At 35.2% G+C, this 24,944-nt stretch overlaps 1 protein-coding gene across 1 annotated transcript in view; it reads right to left on the minus strand.

Annotated features, from left to right (window-relative positions):
- Positions 1–24,944, minus strand: part of LOC127855061 (serine/threonine-protein kinase OSR1-like) — a 112,420-nt gene that overhangs the window by 16,040 nt on the left and 71,436 nt on the right. Inside the window, 4 exon segments of the mRNA XM_052390396.1 lie at positions 13,375–13,427; positions 14,828–15,051; positions 17,028–17,072; positions 21,701–21,826. Coding sequence (XP_052246356.1) covers positions 13,375–13,427; positions 14,828–15,051; positions 17,028–17,072; positions 21,701–21,826 — 448 coding nt within the window.

Here is a 24,944-nt window from a genome sequence, read left to right on the forward strand (position 1 = left end):
TACCAAGTTTGAATGCAATAGCATTGATACTTTCTGAGAAAAGTGGACCTAAACGCAAAACTTAACCGGACGCCGACGCCGACGCCAAGGTGATGACAATAGCTCATAATTTTTTTTCAAAAAATAGATGAGCTTATAAGAATATCCGAATTATAAACAAGAAATATCTTTAAAAACGATATACGGCATTGATAGTTCAATGAATGAGATCAAGGATAGCGAATGTCTTTTTCTGTGCAGTTCTTAGCTGCATCACACGCAGTATGGGATGTTACTCGGAGTTTTCGCGGCTTATTTTACATTATTACATATTGCAGGTCATAAACCTATAGAAACAAAACAGAAAACAAAAAGAAGAATGGAAGTGAAATTAAAACATATGAGTCAACCGGCCACACGCGAAGTATCCGTATTTATAGGAACCTGTTTTAGTGGTTTGTCTGGCATTGCCATTTGATTCGATTATTAACAGTATCGAGAATCATCCCGCCCATGCTGAATACATTAGTTAATATGGTGGAATAATTATTGTTAAATTAATCAAAAATACTATTTATCATTGTATTGTTGAAAACACATTAAATGACATACCATAATTATATTGCTGAATATCTTCATTTAACATATTTCTGGTCTAGAGAAAATTCCAGGTCACCTAGTTCATGGATAGCGTCTTTATTATATAACGATTATTTTACTGGCCGCGAACTTCGGTGATGACCTGTATATAAACTCGATACCTCGCGGGTTGAAATGCAATCCATTAAAGTGACGCCTCGCTTCCACTGCTCTTTATACTTTTACATGTTTACATGTTGACAGGAATATGGAAGTAAGTACTAAATACGAGAACATAGCCTTTAAGTATAAACGCTTTTGCAATCGTAATTCTATGAAAATAAAAGGTGCACGCACAAACTGTATTGATGTCGAGAATTGAGTGTAAAACTGTTCTATCTATTAAGCCTTTTCATTAGAGATAAAATTGTTTCATGCAGAATAACAGTGTAACAAAGACGCAGATATGTTTCCAATGTTCTGGTGGTATACTCAAATCAGCCAATGGAATAAATGAAGTGTATTCATTCGTACCTAGCTGCGGGGAAATTTTATTTGAATTTTATTGGACACTTACAAAGGTCAGGTAAGGTGAAAAGCTGGCTTAATACAGCTACGCCGAACAATATAAAAGCACACTGACAAGAAAACAATAGAACAACAAATAACATGGAACACATTTTCAACCTTTAATTGTCAACAAGATGAAACGAGAATAAGATGGTTACAATTGCACCTTGGACGACATTATGAATATTTCCTGTCTCTATGAAGTCTTAATTACAATTATCCAATATGCAAACACTATTTATAATAAGGCTAGGCAGGCCCGAACGTAGGCCAGGGGCCCTGAGGCCCGCCCCCCCCTCCCCAGATGGCTGTCAAGTTAGGATTTTTTTTTAAATAATGGACCTACTGCAATTTTTCTCTCATGAAAGGGCCAACATTACACTTTCCCTCAATACAAAAGAGAAGATGTGTTTTATTGTCCCTGATAAACAAGAGGATTAGCACTATTTTACTTGCCAGTGGAGATAAGCCCTTAGGCCATGTTTTCTTATCTCATTGTACACACATCCCCGATCAGTCACCCCCAGTGATCCTAAATACTTCATCTTTGATGGTTGATTTAACATTCATTAATTTGAACAGGCAATTGTATTTGTCTAAGTCCAAAGCCCATAACTTTGCCGCCCAAAAAATGGACCGGAACGAAAGTCATACTTAACTCGTAAGTCATGTAGGAAGACTCACACACCAAATATCAGGTCAATATCTTAAAGCCTTTTGAAAAAAAGTGCCGCGAAAAACCTTTTGGGAAAACGGTTATTATAGAGAAAATTTTAAGTATAAGGCCCATAACTTTGCCAAATATCAATGGGCCAGAACGAATTTCAATATCTTAAATAGTTCCCTAAAAAACCTGCGGAATACAGTTATTATAGAAAAATTGTCAAGGTCCAATCTAATGTCGCAGATGTAGACGATTTTGATGGTTTATCTGTGTTGATGATGGTGAAAGTAAAGCTGTGTAGCAGATGATAAACATTTTATTATGAATTTACTTTGAAACTTTAGAGGTGTTTGAATTAAAAAAGAAAACAGTATTATAGTTATATGTCAGTCATACTTTATGATACATTTCTTCATAAAGGTTTTTGATTTTCAAAGTGTGCTTTCCTTCATCACCTAACATTATTCATTTCTGAAATCTGATGCTTTAAACATTTTTGTGAATTTCAGAAAGGTACTAATTTACTTGTCACACTTCATGAATTTATATTACAAAATAAGTTTTTTAAGCATTAAAATTCACCTTGAAAATAGGTTAGGAAACACCCTCCTGCACCTTCCCCGGTTAGGCCCCCCCCCAGTCAAAAATTCCTGCGTACGGCCCTGCTATTGATGAGTAAGATCTGTTGTGCTTATTCAAGGGCAATAACTCAGGGGTTTGAAAAACAAAGATTCCCAACAAAAAGACATGTATACACGTTATATACCAATATGATTTCAAGATATGTGTTATGCTGTTGCTGATTAATTGTGTATTAGACGCAGTCAGTAGTTCGGAAAACAGGAAAAAGCAACTCACAAAGTCATGATTATTTAGGTGTTTACTAAGAAAGTTTATATATCAACAATAATCCTTAGATTTGACAGTAATGACACATAGTCTTTATTTCTTCGTTAAATTTATGTTCATTACAAATAGTGTTTTCTTATAACTTTTAATGAAAAATATTTATCACACATAAAATCACTAAGTAAAGTGTCACTAAGCAACGCTAAATTTTCTATATATTTATGTTTAATATTTTTCACTTTGTAAGTTTCTTTTGCATGTCTTCCAAACTACTAACAGCATCTCACACAACAATCATCTGCAGTAGCATTACAGTTTGATGGAGAATACAGGTAACACTCTGGTAACATGCATAACCACACCAATCCTCTGCAGTAGCACAACAGTCTGATGGAGAAGACAGGTAACACTCTGGTAACATGCATACCCACACACCCCACACTTGTGCTCTCTCTCTCATGTATGCATTCTCATGTGTGTCTTCAAGTTCCCTCTCTGGTTACATGCATAACCATACAATACATGTGCAGCTCCAGTATGTATTTGCAAGGTTTTTACTCGTGTTACACTCCTAAGCACACACCTAAGAGATTTATAGTCTCTAGTCTGCATGTATCCTCCTTATGTGTCTCTTCAAGGACTCCATCTGGGTAAATGCATACTACACACCTCACACTTGTACAGTCTCTCTCCTGTATGTATCCTCATGTGTCTCTTCAAGTTAGTACTCTGGTTAAATTCATAACCACACACCTCACACTTGTACTCTTTCTCCTGTATGTATCCACATATGTCTCTTCAAGTGACCACTCTGGTTGAATGTATTACCACACACCTCACACTTGTATGGTTTCTCTCCTGAATGTATCCTCATGTGTGTCTTCAAGTGACCAATCTGGCTAAAGGCATAGCCACACACCTCACACTTGTATGGTTTCTCTCCTGTATGTATCCTCATGTGTGTATTCAAGGCACTACTCTCTTTACATGCATAACCACACACCTCACACTTGTATGGTTTCTCTCCTGCATGTATTCTCATGTGTATCTTCAAGTGACCACTATAGTTACATTCATAACCACACACTCCACACTTGTACAGTCTCTCTCCAGCATGTATCCTCATGTGTGTCTTCAAGTTAGAACTGTGGTTGAATGTATTACCACACACCTCACACTTGTACGGTTTCTCTCCTGAATGTATCCTCATGTGTCTCTTCAAGTGACCACTATGGTAACATTCATAACCGCACACCCCACACTCGTACAGTCTTTCTTGTGAATGTATCCTCATGTGAGTCTTCAAGGAACTACTCTGTTTACATGTATAACCACACACCTTACACTTGCACAGTCTTTCTCCTGCATGTATCCTCATGTGTGTCTTCAAGGAACCACCATGGTTACATTCAAAACCACACACATCACACTTGTATGGTTTCTCTCCTGTATGTATCCTCATGTGTGTCTTCAAGCTATAACTCCGGTTAGATTCATAACCACACACCTCACACTTGTACGGTTTCTCTCCTGTATGTATCCTCATGTGTGTATTCAAGGTAATACTCTTTTTACATGCATAACCACACACCTCACACTTGTATGACCTCTCTGTATGATTATTACTGTTCTTACTAGTATTATTCCACACCACACCATTGTACTCCTTTTCATCTGTGTTTTCTATGTTCTTCTTCTTCTGTAATATTGCATTTTCTAATTGCTGTTCCATGACAGTTTGTAAAATGTCACTTCCTTCTCCATTGACATATTTAGGTATGAAGAGCAGGTTCTTGTCTCTGTTGATGCCAAGTTCTCTGGTGTATTTATCTCCGTAATAGACAAGCAGTTCTTCTCCTGGTGAAACTGGCTTGAATGTGCAGTAATAGATACCTCCTTTGTACTGGAATGCTACAAGGTTCTGATCTGCCTCTGTCATTGCACAGTTAACGTATCTCATCCAGTTAGAGGTGGCCTTGTTCTGGGCATCCACACAGTGGCTCGCTTTGCCTTCCTTATAGATCTGCCAGCAATATTCTGATTTATGGTTGTCAGAGATGGTATCGCCCCTATACGGTCCAAACATGATCCGGGATTGCAGTCCAACTTTTGAAAATACCCCAAGACCAGCTCCAAATAATTTTGAGGTTTTAATTTCAAGGTCATCTGGAAGAGTATGATCAGCTCTACAGGGGTCCCCTTCTGGCACCTCTTTGTCCTGTATGAAGTTGTATGGTCCATGCACAGGGCAGTCCCCTTCAAACTCTTTGTTGCATTCTCCACAGTACAGAAAGTGGTCATTATCTGAAGGTTTTAGGTTCTTACAGCTTGCTAGGTTCCTCTCTGGAAGAAGGTATTCAGTCTTGTCCTTTTCAAGTGTCTTGGCTTTTTTTATTCTCTTAGCACTTACTAGGTCACCTGTTTTGTCCAATTTTCTTTTAGCTGATTTAATAAAAAGGGGGACCATTGTTTTTGAAGCATACCTAGGCATGACTAAGCCTCTGAATGAACCTTGACCACAAACCCTCTTTGGTGCCAAAAGAGTTGAATTATAGCTCTTGCTTTTCTTTTGGTCTCTTTCAATGAATATCTCTTCAAAGTCATCAGAAGAACATTCACAAGACTCAGCTGCCAGGTTTGAATTTACTACCTCGGTTGTCATGGAATCTTCTGCCAAATTAAAAATGGTATAACTCATTGACAAAGGCCTTTCATTTGTCTGACTTTCAGTAATGTCTTGTGATAGATCTTCTTTTGAATCACAGCTGATTAAAGGCATTGGAACATGTGGATCATTCACTGTCAATATTTCTTTTTTTTGGTCCCTACTGTATGTTACATCACTTGATAAACCAATGGACTGATTTGTTGGAAAGTCCTTTTTAATTGATTTATCACCACAGTCCCTTTTACCCCTACCATCAGTAGATTCAGAACTGGCAGCTGTCACAGGACTGCCAGTTATTGAAGGATTTACCCTCATAGGTAACACCTGAACCGGTGAAGTGCTCACAGCATTTGCCTCATGTTCAAAAGCAAAATTATGGTCAGGAGTCAAATTATGTGCAGAATATGGTAAACTTGGCATAATCTGCTTGTTTTCAAATTCTATCATAACTTTTTGACGACCAATTTGGCAAAGTTGCAACTCGTTAAAAGCCTTCAACTTGTGTTCCTCAAGGATTTGATCACCTAAATCCTGTATTTCTTCAAACGCACCTTGCGGGCTCTTTGCTGTGGTTACCAGTTGTGGTTGTTGTTGCTGGTAGTATTGGGGATGTGAACTCTGAGACGAAAGGCTTGGCATATAAGTTGTTGCGTCCTGGCCAGAATTGGAAGTCTGCCTGTAAACTAAAGGAACTGTAGGGGAAACAACGGATGGCATGATCCCCCAATTTGGGATATAAATATCACCATAAGACCCCCTGCCATGCAATGTGTCAGTGTCCAAAGTGGAGAGAAATGATTTAATATCCATTAGCTTGGGATTCAAAAAGGCAACATTATGAGAATCCAAAAATTGTCTTTTATCATTTATAACACCAGCAGCATTTAATGTTGGTGTTGAAAGAACTGATGACTTTCCTTTGAAAACAGAGATTTCACATTGTTTATTAACACTTCCAGGGTCAAATATCAGACCAGTTTTGTCTGAGGGACTTCTGTGCAGAACATTTTTGAACGCCATGTCATCACTTCCTTGGATTGCATCAATATTATCATTCTCAGAGGGCAGGGAATACCAGCGTCCCAACAAAAGTTGGTCATCAGCTTCCTTTGAAACATCAGTTGGACTCAGTCGGTGGGGTGGAATGGTCTCCACATTTGAATAGTAAGCATTCATATTTCCAGGCACAGATGAATTGCTTTCAATGAACAGACACTGCTCAGCAGTATTCATAGACAACATATTCAGAAGTACAGAACCATTCCCTGAAATACTGGTCGGAAAATAACTGTCTGTTTTCTTAGCCTGTCCAATGGAAACCTGTCCAAAAGCAACACTTTTCCACTGAAGGTTCATTTGCTGGAGGGATTGATATTTTTCGCAGGTTGAATTGCTAGGAATGTAAGGTTTCAGTCATGGTCCATTTTCGTTCTCTGTACAACTACAGGATAGAGCCATTTTGTGCTGTATATGTAGGCAAATTGTATAATTCTTGAAATTTATTTATCATCAAAGGAATTTATCTAAAAATAAACTATAAATAACATACATAAGTTTAAACAAGAGCACCGCCTTGCGGGTGCAGACCGCTCATCTATTTTCTTTTTAAAGGTGAAGGGACTCTCATTTTCAATCACAAAGGAGGGAGGAGTGGAGTGAAGAGGGGTGTATAGTGTGGGGTTGTGGACATTTATTACATTATCTTCCAAAAAAGCGAAAAAAAAAAAAAAAAAAAAAAATCGGGGGGGGGGGGGGGGGGGGGGGGGGGGGGGGGGGGGGGGGTATGGGGGGGGGGGGGGGTATAGGTGAGGGTTGTGGTGATAATTTGTGAGATGATCTTTTAAAAACAACAAAAAAAAAAACAACAAATCAACAAAAAAAATTTGGGGGGGGGGGATGGGGGGGGGTGCGGGTGGGGGTATGTGTGAGGGTGTGGTGTTCATTTGTGAGAGGATCTTATAAAAAAAAAAAAAAAAAAACAAAAAAAATTTAGTGGGGGGGGGGGGGAGGGGGGGAGGGGGGAGGGAACGGGGGATGGTTTGGGTGAAGTCTATTGTGGTATGTCAGGTAAGAGTAGTTTCATCAAAGTATCAATCAAATCTAATCATAAATAAAGAAGTTATGGCAATTTTAGCAAAATTTAATAATTTGACCTTGAGAGTCAAGGTCATTCAAAGGTCAAAGTAAAATTCAAGTTGCCAGGTACAGTAACCTCATGATAGCATGTAAGTATTTGAAGTTTGAAAGCAATAGCCTTGATACTTCGAGTGGATCGAAACACAAAATTTAACCATATATTAAAAGTTACTAAGTCAAAAAAGGGCCATAATTCCGTAACAATGACAACCAGAGTTATGCAACTTGTCCTTTTACTGTACCCTTATGATAGTTTGTGAGTGTTCCAAGTATGAAAGCAATATCTATGATACTTTAGGGGTAAAGTGACCAAAACATAAATCTTAACCAAATTTTCAATTTTCTAAGTATAAAGGGCCCATAATTCCGTCCAAATGCCAGTCAGAGTTACATAACTTTGCCTGCACCGTCCCCTTATGATAGTTCATAAATCTTGCAAGTATGAAAGCAATAGCTTTGATACTGTAGGAATAAAGTGGACCTAAACACAAAACTTAATCAAATTTTCAATTTTCTAAGTATAAAAAGGGCACATAATTCTGTCAAAATGCCAGTCAGAGTTACATTACTTTGCCTGCACAGTCCCCTTATGATAGTTAGTAAGTGTTGCAAGTATGAAAGCAATAGCTTTGATGCTTAAGGAATAAAATGGACCTAAACACAAAACTTAACCAAAATTGTCAATTTTCTAAGTATAAAAAGGGCACATAATTCTGTCAAAATGCATGCCAGAGTTATCTAACTTTGCCTGCCCAGTCCCCTCATGATAGTAAGTAAGTGTACCAAGTTTGAATGCAATAGCATTGATACTTACTGAGAAAAGTGGAACTAAACGCAAAACTTAACCAAAATTTGCAATTTTTTAAGTATAAAAAGGGCACATAATTCTGTCAAAATGCACGCCAGAGTTATCTAACTTTGCCTGCCTAGTCCCCTCATGATAGTAAGTAAGTGTACCAAGTTTGAATGCAATAGCATTGATACTTTCTGAGAAAAGTGGACCTAAACGCAAAACTTAACCGGACGCCGACGCCAACGCCAACGCCAACGCCAACGCCGACGCCGACGCCAAGGTGATGACAATAGCTCATAATTTTTTTTCAAAAAATAGATGAGCTAAAAAAGAGTTACATCAATTAACAGAAATAATGAAATATTTCAATTGTTTATTTTTTTTATTTAACTTACAAATAAATATACAAGATAATGTGCACATAAATTAAATTGCATAAGTCTAAAATTGCCAACTAGGAAATTAATCATTTATCACTTTAAACTATAGCCGAATGTTATTTTAACTTAACAGAAAATAAGTTATATAAAATGTATTACCTGAAGAATAACAAGGACAGCAGATGCCACAATGTATTCAAGCAGATATTTCTTTTGCTCCCAAATGAATTAACACGTCCTTAAATACTAAGTTTTCACAGAGGTGTCAACATGACAATCTGATATGAGAACCCCAATTAATTTTCAAGAACATATAATTAACATTAATTATTGCCAAAGGGAATTAAGGCAGTAGAGATTGACAGGTCTACATTTATGTACACATGTGTGAAATATGTTGTTGAGAAATAAATGACAATTATAATGTCTAGGTCAGTTTTAAACTGGCCTGAGGTGAGTTTTAACTAGAGGAAGTGTAGTCTATTTCTATACTTAATGCAACTGTCAAATTTTAATACAATGGTCTTTAATTTACAAAATACCCATATTTAATTGTCTGGGAGTAGCAATTATGGAACAATGTTAAATGCCTTAACAATGATAAACAAGCTGTTACAATGTCATTATACCATTTCTTACACACTTGAAACTTGGAAAATTTTTCGTACTGTTCTTATATCAGATTATAAATAAATCTTGATTCTTAAATAAATCTTGACCCATGAACACTGCAAATTGCTGGTACCTTATTTTCTTCTTGTATCTTGTTGCCAACATGTACAATCTCCATATTGCTATACACCATTAAACAATCAAAGCGCTGAAGGCACTGAATTTGTTCGCAACTTAGACGCAACTCAGTTTTCAAAATTATGTTATAGCTTTTTATATTACAAGTTTGAAATGACCACAACCCATTCAAATTTATAAAGAGTGTGTCTTAAAGCACAGGTCGAGATGTGTTTTTTTTTCCGAATCATTGATACAGCTAATCAGCGTGCACAGGCTAATCTTATTTGACATGCATTAAGCCCTGTTTTCCCTGAAAGCAGCCAATATGTGCAGATTTCAATGATAAACTGGCCAACGTTGTCTTACATGCTGTTAAATACTTTTGAATACATACACGCTATGTAGTGTACCAGTGGGAACAGGCAGATGCAGTGGTTAGAGCAGACGCTTTTAGCATACTGCAGTTATCCACACAGGCAGTCAAGGGTTACGGTTCTTAGCGTAGTTAAGCCCATACTGATTTGCAAAATTGCCTCGACATTATTTGTAAGCTAATGCTCACAAATAACAAGAGTACCGCATAACGGGTGCCACGCTCCGCTGCGAAAGCCTGTCAGAATTTTTTTTTATATTATTTTTTTTAAAGCGGGTATATACGATTTAGTCAAATATTTATGAATTTATATAAACTGTGTAAAAAACTTATTATTTATATATTTCAATATAAATTAAAATAAAAGTTAAGAAGAACATGTGTCGAAAAATGCGAAATAAGCCAGATATTTAATTCTGAAATTGAAAACGGCTGTACAGCCGAATTCGCCAGCATGTATACCATACATGTACGATGTGCATCTAAACTTAGTTTAACGGTTTATTTGAAATTCTGCAACGATATCTATTCATACGACACACGAACACTATCTCCGATCCTAATACAAAGACGAATGCTTCGGTTATTGTAGGAAAATATGTACGTCACTATCGGCTCGGGGCGCTAATTTGTCTTTGCTGCATTTTATGAAATTCGGCTTTAATGTATAATTTTTCTTGCCTATTTTGTGTTATTGTAACATATTTTATCAATATATTACAATTAAACACATATAAAAAATCGTATATACCCGCTTTAAGAGGTCACAGTGACCTTGACCTTTGACCTAGTGACCCAAAAATGGGTGTGGCGTGTAGTACTCATCAAGGTGCATCTACATGTGAAGTTTCTAAGTTGTAGGTGGATGCACTTTGATTTTAGAGCAAATGTTAAGGTTTATGTTAAAGTTTAATATTAGAGGTCACAGTGACCTTGACCTTTGACCTAGTGACCCAAAAATGGGTGTGGCGTGTAGAACTCATCAAGGTGCATCTACATATGAAGTTTTAAAGTTGTAGGTGGAAGCACTTTGATTTTAGAGCCTATGTTAAAGTTTAATATTAGAGGTCACAGTGACCTTGACCTTTGACCTAGTGACCCAAAAATGGGTGTGGCGTGTAGAACTCATCAAGGTGCATCTACATATGAAGTTTCAAAGTTGTAGGTGAAAGCACTTTGATTTTAGAGCCAATGTTAAGGTTTTAGCACGACGCCTATGGCGGACGGCGAGCTTGCTATGACAATACCTCGGATTTTCTCCAAAAACGCCGAGCTTAAAATTGGTCATTGATGTTCATCAACATAAACCTGTTTTCACAGCAAGGAATAATCACCTTTTAATTAACATTGTCACAAGGACATATTATAATCTATTGAGTTTAATTGCTGTTCATAACCTGATAGTTTTACTTTCTACAATTATTTAATTAAATGTCAACTATATCAATATTTATAAGACATGAATTGTTAGTGTAATTTAATACAATCATCACACATGCCAGAAATTTTTAGGTCTAAATTGGGACATTCCATTAAAAATGTCGGGAAATTTGCCCAAAAAGCATGACACCTAAAACGATCAATCATGCCACCTTTACTGCAGTCAGTAATCAGTATATTTCTTACAAAACCTCATCATTTTGGCCAAATATTGACAATAAATGTGTTTAAGAATTTCATGAACACAGAATTAAACACACATGTGCACTATGCGGATGAATCCATAATGTGAAATCTGGGGCATGCTATGGCAAGCGGTTCGACGCATAATCCCAAGAAACTAGGTTTCTCATGAGAACTTAGGTTCTCATGAGAACCTCGGTTAGGTTCTCAGGTTTTTCTCATGAGAACCAAGGTTTTCAAATGAGAACCTAGGTTCTCATGAAAACCTAGGTTTTCATTTGAAAACTTGGGTTCTTGAAGCCATGAGCAATCTTCAAGCGAGAACCTAGGTTTTCAAATGAAAACCTAGGTTCTCATGAAAACCTAGGTTCTCATTTGAAAACTTGGGTTCTTGAAGCAATGTGCAATCTTCAAGCGAGAACCTAGGTTCTCATTCTGAGAACCTAGGTTCTCATGAGAAACCTAGTTTCTTGGGATTATGAGTCAAACCGCTTGCCATAGCATGCCTCTATTTGAGTTCAATTTAGGACAGAGCTGGCATGCGTAATCGTTCAATGCTATGTGTGCGCATCAAGCACTGTTTTTATTCAACCAATCATCAATTAACTCTAAATTTAGATTGATGGAATAAGTAGCAAATACAAATTCTTTTCTGAAAATCAGTCAAAAACAAAAGTAAATTTATGTGAAACATCAATGTGTATCTGTTAGCACTCATTTTTAAATATACAAAACTGGTGTTTTGACAGGTTTTTAATACCGCGTAATTGTTTCTTTGGACTTGATTTTGGCCATGAAATACAAAAGCAGTTTGCTTTTAATTCACTACGTTGCATCTTGAGCTAGCAATTAGCGACCACTATCATATATACACCATGGTGTGAATGCCCGATAAAATAAATAACTTGCCGCTAGATCGCTGATAAGGTGTCAAAAACAACACTGTATCAATCAACTAGTAGATATGTTTGGTTAAATTTGTTTAATTAAAGGCTTTTCGTACTAGATTCAAGTATTTAAGATTTCATTTACAACCCCTTAGATACAGATGAGCAGCAAACAGCATAAAACCTGAACAGACTGGGAGTAATGGCTGTTTGCACATAGCCATTTTCACTTTGCTTCTGAGTGGGAAAGGGTTAACAAAGAATTTTAACCTTAGTCCAAATTAAATGTAAGTCAATGTCAAGGTCTTAGTCAGATTGAATGACATGTTTTTTTTATAGGTGTTCAAAAACATCAAACATTCAAGTATCAAAGCTTTGTATCAAGTGGCATTGATGTTACATGAAACATGTCATTATGGGTAAACAAAGAAATAAGACTTTCTTAATTAGTCCTAGCCCATAATTAGGTCAATGTTAACGTCAAACTGAGGTCAGGTGATGTTATGTGACGAAAGTTCATAGATAATATCCATACAAGTATGAATGTTTTTGGACCTAGTGAAATGAGGTCAGCATTTGACCTTGTGAAATGTGAAATGAGGTCAGCATTCGGCAAATTAAATTGCCAATAGCATATCATGATATTTTTTTTATAATTGTTCAGTTTCCAAATTTAATTGTTACTTATAAAATGTATTTACTACTGTAGACTAACCTCATGTTGTTTACATAAAACATCGTGGACTCCCAAAGTAGGAATTTTTCATAGGATCTTAAATCTGTGCATTTTTTAATGGCTGACACACGACTTCAATTGCAAGCATTCATTTCAACATCTGATTGCATAGTTGAGAAGAGCCACAGAACTAGCGAATAATAGTGGTTTGGCAGAATATGTGCACAGATAATGCATGTTACTATTGAGTGTGATCTGGAGTATGAAAGGCAGTAACAACCATCATACCAGATTAATGCCCTGTCAGCAAACATACTTAGTAAGTGTTCATAAGTATGGCTGTATCAAATGACGTAAAAATGAATAGATGAGTAATTGTTAAGAATTCAACTTAAAAGCAAGGAGTAAAACAAGAATAGGCCAAACAAAATTCTGAAGCTCTGTTATAGCACCAACTTTCTTTACCTTGACCTGGAGTGAAGTCAAATTTAATATCATTTAGCTCCCTTTTTTCATTCCTGAAATATAAAAGTAAAGTAACATAAGAACAAGGAGTCAACACCTCAACAAGACAGGGGGCCATTTCATTAACGATCGTACGACAATGTTAATTAACTTACGAGATAATTTTGTAATCTTAATAAGTAGACGAACTAGCTCGCTATGCTCGTCAAATATATACGGTGCTAGAGATGCCAATGAAAGTAATTATGTAATGAAAATTTATAAACATATGATATGGACTTTAGCAATTATGCATCTTTTAAAAATGTATCTTATCGTAAATGTGTATTACGATGTTTATTGAAACGGTCCCCAGGTGTCCAAGAGGCAGAGGCATCATCCACTTTCCACTGATGTAAAAAAACAAGCTGTTTTATGGTCAAAGTAGACCTTGACCTCTAATTGTGACCTTAACATTTGATGTTGAAAGGTGGGGGATACAAGCTGCATGCCATCTCCTTGTCATTTGCGGTAAGCAATTTTAAAATCACATAATGAATGACAAAGAAACAGCCTGTACAAGCTGTTGTTTGGCCTAATTTGACCTTTGAGTATTAAGCATGACCTTGACCTTCAAAGTGCGTAGGGAGGGGGGGGGGAATTTATTACTTGGTACAAACTTTTGCCATTGTATTCACCTGGCTTCTGTAACAGAACATTGAAAGTTACTTTCCAGTTGCTCACACATTATATCCTATATTAACCCATTTATGCCTAGCGTCTAGAAAAAAGGCCTTGGCAAACAGCGTAGACCCAGATGAGATGCCGCATGATGTGGCATCTCATCAGGGTTTGCGCTGTTTGCTTAAAGGAATTTCTGTAAGAAATATTCTAAATATAGAAATAAATATACTAGACATCCTTAATTTTGGAAATAAATTGATCCAATTTAGAAGGATTGGAGAGTCCACCAGGCATAAATGGGTTAAATTTGTTAAATATATTTTCAGCTGTATGTAAACACTAATATGTTACAAAATAGTTACTGATATGTTTTACCAAGATTGATGTTACTTTGGATATAATGAGCAATTTAATTTAACAAATTAATGTATGGAAACTTTTGTGAAATTTGTTCAAATGACAAATCTAGGATAATGGCCTAAACGGGACATTTCAACTTCCGAAACAACTTAAACTTCTGACAAACCGGAGTACATGATGCTACTACATTCAAATGATCAATATATTTTATATGCGATTTTCTGCCTTTTTAACATGAATCAATTCAAGTATGAACATTATGCCAAAACATTATTGTGATCAAAATACAACTGTCTCTTGTATTATCACCTGGCTATATATATATGTGTGGATTTGCTTTAATCCAAGTACAGGATCAACATATTTTTATTACCAAAGATACAACTTTCTCTTGTTTTAACACTTGGCTTTTATACTTCTATGCACTTGCCTTAATCTTAGTACAAGATTAATTGGGACAGGATTTTCCACCTCTAGAGTGGTTGCAGATGATGATGGATCTTCTATCTCTGTCAGGGCTGATCTTAATTTTTCTTCCATTGTATTCTCAGGAGACTGGTATTCTCCACCATATTCTTTGTTCAGGGACAGCTTTGCAGCATCGCTCGCAAGTTCATCATCGTCGTCATCCTCTGAATGCTTCAACCTGGGGGACTGAAATATATTGTATATCATGCCCTACTGTAAGACCATAACAAAAGGTTACACTTCACTTGCGTTGTATTTGAAAATATTTTGATTACTAAGTTATGAATTTCCAATAAACTTTATAGGACTGCAAAGTGTTGTTCTAATAGGCTTCTCTCTGAAACAGACATGAAAACCATCTGCAAAATTGAGCTTTCGTGCATTTAAGAAAAAGCGTTTGGTGTTCAATATTAAGGCAATATCAAATACAAACAAGTAAGTGGACAAACATCACAGTAGAGAAATGGAAAATCAAATACGCCACTCAACAATGGAAACAATCAACAGACCATTGTAAATGTTTATAAATGGAAAAAGTAGAAAGCAAACAGTTATTTATGAGGGGAGCTAAAGGGAAAGAAGAGAGAATAGTAATATTTGAAAAGATTTAACTGTATATAAAACATGTGAACACTTTAACAGTCTATTTTACAAGTATTTTTAATCTTATTCAATCTTTACATGTATGAATTGTCAAGAGCATTTCAGAAGATATCGTATATAAAGTGTGAAACAATTATATCTACCGAACTTTTTCATATCAGATCCAATAGTTACATGCTCAACCATCAATATGTTTATTTACATTTTGTTAATCATTATTTGATATTTACATTTTTTAACATTATTTGGTAAGTTTAAAAACATTCTTTTGAAGTTTTAAGTCTAATTAGATGTCTTTGATGATTAGTTCAGCTAAACAGTCATAGCTTTCAAGTTGAGCATAAAGAAAAAAGATGTTCTTTTTATGTCATAACTTGTAATTATTCTACTGAGATGAATGGACATGGAATGCTGTCACAGTGGTACACTCAAAATGGATTGAAGGGATTTCATGAACAGAACATTGTCTATGAGGTGGTCATGTGATGCTGTCAGTAACCATGATACCACAGTCCACCTAGTCCTTTAAACACGGCTTAAGAAACCCATTAACTTATGTATCTAAAAAATAACTGAAGACATGTATATGTACCAAGAAATTTTAATTCATCTTTTCAATTCATAATTATAATGAACCAAGAAATACATATTTTGTAAATGCCAAAATTATAACCTTTATCATAGTTGAATATCTAGAAATATGTTTTAAAGTATTTACAACAAGAACACAAGTGGGGCAATATAAAAATTATTTATTGTATCAAAATAGTGAAACCTTATACTGTATGAGCAATTTATTACTTTTTCAATGCAGAGTTGTTAATTTTGTTTAACTCTTTACGGATTATCAGCTTTACAAATTTAATTAAAATATAAATTGCGTTGAGCATTGTGATTTGTAAATATTAAGATAGCAAACATTTAACTACACTTACCTAGTAATTAGATATTTTAAGTTACGTTTAATTGTTACAATCATATAAACATAAGGCATTAAAATAATTAAACAGTAAAATAATTAAAAAGTAAATATACAATATTGCCTAAAGTCACTGCAAACTTGCTTGGGTAATACCAAATTGAAATTGCTAAGGTTCTACCAAAACATGCATCGGTAACACCAAATCAAAACTGCCAAGATTCTACCAAACTGATGACAACCACAATATACTACACATAATAAAACATTCCACACAAAGTGAACATTATTGCTGTTAAAGAAAATGAGAATTATATGAAATTGGTTTCATTTGTATCAACTCTTCACTGTGGCTGTCTATGCTACTGATTCAGATATTCAACTATTTAATGTTGAAACACCACATATACAATTTTAATAGAAAAACATTAAAATGACATTATACACAAACATTTTAAGGTAAGACTGACAGTTATTGAGAAAATAATAAAAGGGTTTCCCCATGTTTAGAAATTTTTTGAATCCACTGATTCATGGCGTCCTTCATTACCATGTAATCTTCCGTGAGATTTCTGACTATAATGTGCACTATACGTGGGCAAAAACACTGTAAAAGCAAGTGTTTGCTATAATACATTACCTCATTGTCTTCTTCATTTTCGTCTAGATCTTGTAGGGGCAATCTCTATAATGAATGCAGAACGGCTGTAATATTTGTGGAAACTACTTCATGAATGTTTTCGCGTGCCCTATTTTTCAGGCCTTGAAACATTACTTCAGAAGTTAACTCCCATGTCACATTAAGTAAATAGTTCTAGTTGCTTACTTTATGATGTTCATTAATCAAATTATCAAATCTGTTGATTGTTTGTTTTCTGAATATTTCCAAGTTTTTCGTTCTTTTGCGACATAATTTCCACTGAAGAACAGTTATAACATAATAGCTTTTTAACCCTTTGCATGCTGGGAAATTTGTTATCTGCTAAAATGTTGTCTGCTGAATTTCTAAAATTAGCATTTTCTTCGATTTTTTTCAAAGAATACTATAAGAATAGCAAACAGTTTGGATCCTGATGAGACGCCATGTTCTGTGGCTTCTCATCTGGATCCAAACTGTTTGCAAAGGCCTTCAAAATTTGGTTCCAGCACTGAAAGAGTAAAGCCTATATCAAAACTCTACACGACACAAGAACGGGTGGTAATTGACACCTGATACCAGCCCAATCACAAAGATCATATCTTTTTTGTAAGTCCAAAAAAAAAGTTGTTTTGAAAGATTTAAAGGAGTTTCAAAAACAAAATATGTCCGTAATTTTTTTTATGGTGAACTGAGCAAGTATGTTTTCCAACCATGTGCTTCAGGAGCTTTAAAGACTGTGTCAAACCCGTAATGAATTTAAAAGGTGGCATTACAAATTAACAATATTTTCTTTTTAATTATACACCTATATAGTCTGAATATATCTCACCAGATAACAATTCCATATCCCACTGTATGAAATTGGTTTCTGGATTAATCCGCTTGAAAAACCAAACTTTCGAATGATGACATGTTTACATCATAATGACATCATGATAACATGAAAATATTTTCATAGTTCCATATAATGTTATATTTAAACTTATCAATCATTTGATGTGTTGGTGACTTGAAATGTTGTTTTTTATTGTAAGAGGGTGTGAAATAAATTAAAGGTTTCATGGTTATGAGTTCAGACGGCTTGTATCACACTCGTCCATAATTAGAAATTGTATTTGACTCTCCCTGTGTGCTTGCGAATTACAACGTCACACAATCAATTTTATACAATCTTTAGGATGGCCTCCCTCATGTAATATTTTAATATGTATAAAATATTACGGATTATGTTTATTTCCCTGTGAATCTCCATAATTTGTGACATACAGGTAATTTATGCAGGTATTGAATACAAGAATACTTTGTCTGTAGGATACAAATAACATAAAAACAGAAATTATTACATTGATTCACATGAATGAAACATAATTGGATTACTTCTTTGTCTAAATTTGGAACATTTTCTTGTTACTATATATTTAATACAAAATTATCATACCAGCAGGACAAGTAAATATAATTAAAAAACAACTACAAACCACAGCCATTTTAAAAAAAAAGCCAGAAAAACAACAACAGATTTTTATTTAACCTTGTTTTATTTGTAGCCAGTAAGTAATGCCATACGTGAACTAAGCATTTGACAATTCTGTAGCTTAATATATTTATGTAACAAATAAAAGAATATTTAAATGTAAACAAATAAAAATTCCTAGTTTAAATATTCTATATTACAAGTAAAAAACGGAAAAAAAAAAAGTTTTTATGAGTTGCCTATTTTTACCAACAGAAAGCGATATATGATTATTACAAACATATTTAGAAACAGAAAGAATTAAACATGATTTTTTCCCATAAATTTTACCAAAATAGACATATAGGCTTTTGAATACATAAGAACAAGATAATAATAGCACATAAGATAGGCAAACCTCATTTCTTTACACGATAATCACTACAATTAATAATAGAAAGTATAGCAGATGTGTTGTTTAAAGCCATGCATAGCCAGCCCCAACACCATTAAATAAATGAAATAATAAAAAGAGCTGAAACGATAACATGGTTGGAATCCACACTATACATTTCAGGCATATTTGAATCAAGATGTATTCCAATAATACAATGTCTCCATTCGACTTGCTTTCAAATAAAAGCATCATAAAATTGAATACTGAAATTGAAAGTATTCTAAGATTTTTAAATTGAAGGCTCAAATCTCTGAGAATGTTTATACAAAAAATAATTTTACTATGCATTTTATTGGAAATTATCAATGTATGTGCCTTTTATTTCAAAATATAAGCATTAAAGGGGTTATGTTAAATAAATCTTTAATACAGCAATATTTGTGCCTTCATCAATTTACATGGTAAATCTGAACAGACTGACTTAAATTAATAGTTTTATGCCAATATTCCACATAAATTTTTACCATCATGTTATCGTTGCAGCTCTTGAGGTGTGCTAAATGTGTGTAACACATAATAACAACCTTAAAAGTATTTATTTTCACCACACGTTAATCTCTTTTTTAAGAGCACAATTTGCCAACAATGCATAATTTTATGTGAAATAGTAATAGAAAATATAAAACTCAGCTTACAAAAGCATTAAATAAAGTTATCTCTATGTGCTGAGTACTGTTTTTACAAAAATTATGTGTTTCTAACTTAAACTAACACTTCATATTTTATGTATATTTTTTCAATATAATAGTATATCTAGGACATTAAATACTTGTAAGTGAGACCATTGTTTACGCTTTTCTCAGAGAATTAGAAGCACAGATTTTATGGCTTAAGCAAGACAAAGACAAGACTGCAAAAATGTCACTGCAGTCTCACCAGTTTTAATGTGCTTTTTTAACCTTTACCACTTAGATCTGTATTTTTACTCATTTGTAGCCCCTTAAAAACTTCAATTTAATTAAATACTTTCCTTACTAGATTCAAGTTTTAACGGCTTCATTTCCAACCTTAAGATACTGATGTACAGCAAACAGCATAAAACATGAACAGACTGCTAGTTATTCGCAGGTTGTTCTGGTTTTATACTTTTTTAATACAGTCAACAGGTATAGAATGCTAGTCGCCAATAAATCTATATTGTAATTACTCCACCGCTTGGCTGCCTTGTTGTTGTTATTGAAAAAATTCTATGACCCTGAAGGACTATTGATAGATAACCCAAAAAACATTGATTTGAGATGACCAATAAAATTATTTTAAAATATGCAGTGGTTCTGATGATTATCAAAAAAGGCTATGGGTAGCATTCACTAAAATATGGTAAAATCCTTTACATCTATCATGGAAACATCTTGAAATAACAGGTTTTTAAAAAATAATTTCAGAAACCAAAATAATTGAAATGTTTTTGTAGAGCAATATTTCTACATTTTCTGTTGTTGTTTTTTTCAAACTCAACCAGTGGACAGCCATATTTAACAAGAAACCGTCGGAGACGGGTGATGTTCCCAAAAGTTTTTTTGTCACAATATTGCACTATATATTCAGATAAAAGGAAACGTCTTGAGGGCACAGTAGTTGGGGGGACAAGAATTTTTTTATAGAAAATTTCAAAGGGCCATAACTGTGAAAAATCATCCGACCAGAACCCGCTGATAATATGCACATCTCCTTTTGGTAGTGAAGCTTCCCATAAAGTTTCATTGAATTCCGGTCATTAGTTGCTGAGAAATAGCCTGGACAAGAATTGCACTATATGTACAGTTAATGGAAAATTTCAAAGGGCCATAACTCTGTGAAAATCATCCGACAAAAACCCACTGATAATAAGCACATCTCCTCTTGGTAGTGAAGCTTTCCATAAAGTTTCATTGAATTCGGCTCATTAGTTGCTGAGAAATAGCCCGGACAAAAATTGTGCACGGACGGACACACGGACGGACAGACGAAGCGGCGACTATATGCTCCCCCCAAAATAAATTTTGGGGGAGCATAAAAATAATTAACAATTTATTTGAGGAACACTCAAGGAACATCATTATACACTTTGGTCAATTTCTACAAAGTAATATCAAGGAAAGAAGATTTTGAGGAGTCAAATTCTGACAACAGTCCTTGACCATATGTAAGCATTTTGGACAAACCAGAAACTATCAGCCCTTGGTATAAACGTGAGCTACATCAAGAAATGCATTTTGGGCCACGCTCTGGGAAAATAGGGCTTTATGCATGTCCATAAAGTGCAGTCCCAGATTTGCCTGTGCAGACTGCACAGGATGATCAGGGACAACACCTCCCGCCTAAAAGTTCAAATGCTTTTCTTGTATTAGCTCACTTGAAGACCAAAGGGCGAGATTTTCTTGTTTGTCACCAAATGCCGACATGATTTAGAAATATTGTCAGGAATAAAATCCAGAAAACCTTTGTGTCTTAAGATCACTTAGTTAACATTAACCAAACTTTACAATCATGTTCCTCTGGCAGTCCTTATTGCTGTCATATGGAGACATTTTAATATATGGTCATATTGAAAATTTTGTCAGCAACCAGAGGTCAAATACCCATGTTTCCAATGCCCCTACCCACTCAATTTCAGCCACTTACACCAGCCTGTCCTTCAAACAAAAAATACTGATCAAGCGGAAAGTGTCGTCCCTGATAAGCCAGACTGCACAAGCTAATCTGAAACGACACTTTACGCTTATTCATTAAGCCCCGTTTTGCCACAGTGCTGCTCATAGTTCAATTTAAAAATCTGCCTACCCGCCCAGTCTCAGCTGCTGCTGCCAGCCCGTCCTCTGACTCGGGGTCCATCTCATCGTCCGACCACTCCCAGGTGCCGTCCTCCGTCTTGTGTAGCCGTCCACTGGAACCGGGCACACGTTTAACCTGACCAACGTGATGAGATAGAGATGTTGTCATAGATTGAATACATTAGGGAAATGTTAATATAGCACATGCTTTATCTGACCATTGGGAGAAACAGATGCCAAGTTTAACATAAGCTTCAGCACCAATGGTAGGGATGAACGGTCATAGCGCACCAAATCTTTACCTAACTAGAGGGCCTAACCTTTTATTTTGGGGAATAATTCATAAACGAAACTAAAAACAGGAAAAAAAGGTAAATTTAAAGGAAAATCGTATCATTAGAAAGAAATTCTCTTTTGCATAGGTGCCACTTTAGCCCTAGTTGAAATGGCCCCTGCACATGGAGAAAAATAACACTTTCCTTCATGCATTAACATATTAAACTACCATCAAGATGGATATATTAGTTTCTGTCATGGTGAGTTCTATTGATCAAAGCACATTGCAACAAAATAACCATTATTTCATTGAATTTATGAACAAAAACAATAAAAACATGACAACAAACACAGGAAACACAGCAAATGTATCTGGGTATACATAACATTATTTAGAAAGAGTAATTACAATTTCATAGTCTTATCACAAACACTTCTACAGTAATGGTCTGCATAACAGGAATGGGAAAGGACACTGTCACCATAAACAGACGTACTTGTAAGTCAATTCCAGAAAATCCAAAGGTGGTGTGGAAATTGTAAAAATCTTTGCCATATGCTAGCAGTAACATAAGGTGTACAATTATAAATGATATACTTGGTACATGGTTTAAATACTTTTGTAGTTTTTTATTTTGAAGTAACGCTCTGTGAAAATGGGGCTAAATGCATGTGTGTAACGTATCTTTCCAGATTAGCCTGTGCAGTCCACATTAAATATCATAAAAGCGGAAAGTGTCGTCCATGATAAGCCTTTGTGGACTGCACAGGCTAATCTGGGACGACACTTAACGCACGTGCATTAAACCCCTTTTCACAGAGCACAGCCCATTTCTATTAAATATCTTGTAAATGGAAAAAATTGTGGTGTTGATGATATAGGACCTGAGCTTTAAAAGCAAACAGAATCCCTTGCAGGACCAATAATATGTAATATTTTCAATGTTTTATTTCAAATTGGTCATGTCTATGAAACCACATGCCAAAGCAATAATTGCCCTATTCACATATTAGGTTTAAACAAGATGTGTTTGTGAAATGTCCCCGTATATGACGTTTGACCTTGAAGGATGACCTTGACCTTCACCCTTCACCACTCAAAATGTGCAGCTCCATGAGATACACATGCATGTCAAATATAAAAATGCTAGCTTCAATATTGCAGAAGTGACATTACATGAGCAATTTTGACCCATAAATTTGACCTTGAAGGATGACCTTGACCTTTCACCACTTAAAATGTGCAGCTCCATGAGATACACATGCATGCCAAATATCAAGTTGCTATCTTCAATTTTGCAAAAGAACTCATAAAATGAGCAATTTTGGCCACATATATGTGACCTCTGACCTTGAAGGATGACCTTGACCTTTCACCACTCAAAATGTGCTGCTCTATGAGATACACATGTATGCCAAATATCAAGTTGCTATCTTGAATATTCAAATATTGCAAAAGTGTACATTAAATGAGTGATTTTGACCCATATATTTGACCTTTGACATTGAAGGATGACCTTGACCATGACCTTTCACCACTCAAAATGTGCAGCTCCATGAGATACATATGCATGCCAAATATCAAGTTGTTATCTTCAATATTGCAAAAGTTATTGCAAATGTTAAAGTTGGCGCAAACCAACCAACCAAATAACAGACCAACAGACAGGGCAAAAACAATATGTCCCCCACTACTATAGTGGGGGACATAAAAATGGAAATTATAATTATCGAGGCATATGAACCACCTCAGTTATGTTCACACTATTTGCACAGATTCTAAATATACAAGATGTACAAGATCTACCATTTTTTTCTCTGTTTACAAACTACTAGTGACTCTTTCACCAGAACATCGTGGATTGGGAAAATTTGTCTCTAATGATATACCTGATGAATTATGCTTGCTATGCCGAGAGGAGGTTGCAAATTGTGCTGAAACCGTATTCAAACTTCAACAACAATTAAACTCTTTCAATTTTTTTTTGCTGAGACAAGAATGGAGATCAATATTAAGAAAATGTACGTTACAATTTTTAGAAATGGTGAGGTACTTTGATAAAATGAAAATGGACATTTAGATGTAAATAACTAAATATAACAAATACACTGTAAATTGATATATGGTATTATTATTTACACATCAATCATCATGATCATTTTCACAACAAAAAATAGCAGCAATAGCCCACAAAGCAATTAATTTTATTCTTAACAAGCAAATTCGTTGAATTGATATCCCCAGCACATTTCAAAATTTTTCGACAGACGGACAGACTGACAGACTGACAGACTGACCGATTGCAACACCAATGCTATATCCCCCTTTTTTTGTGGCGGGGGGTAATAAAAAAAGCCTATTCTGGTCAGAGACTCAGAGCTCCAGATAAGGGCCGTACAGCCGTAAATACGGCTTTTTCATGAAGGTTTACGCATTAATTTTTATAAACTAGACGTACAATTACGACTTTAATATCCCTTTTACGCATTTACGAAAACAATTTGGCCATAACGATACGTCCGCATCAGCGCGGCGTGATTTGTTGGTCTCTAACCTAACGGCGCTTTTTGTTTATTTAAATTACCGAAAAGTTTTAGACTGGGTTCCGATATTATTGTCTATTATATCGCGTGATTTCCAGTAACTTGTAAACCCGCCAAAAACAATATGTATGCGCGCAAGGGAAGGCCGGCTAACTTTCGGTTAAAAAAACCCACTTTGTTGTCATATAATGGCTACATACAGTCGTCTAACTATCCTGATATTCAATATGTCAACCCAGAAAAAGACATTGTCGCCCCGATATTAAACAATTTGATTGCATTGGTGGCTACTTTGCAACTTTGACAGTTAACTGCTAAAGCAACGATTCTTTTGAAATGAGACAGTGACATTAGTGTTCATTTACTTAGCTTACTAGTTGGCTTGTATTTTCTTGTCAAGAAAAATGAAGAAATAGTATTAAGTCATGCGTTTT

Source organism: Dreissena polymorpha, chromosome 13 (genome assembly GCF_020536995.1).
Source record: "Dreissena polymorpha isolate Duluth1 chromosome 13, UMN_Dpol_1.0, whole genome shotgun sequence".
NCBI lineage: Eukaryota > Metazoa > Mollusca > Bivalvia > Myida > Dreissenidae > Dreissena > Dreissena polymorpha.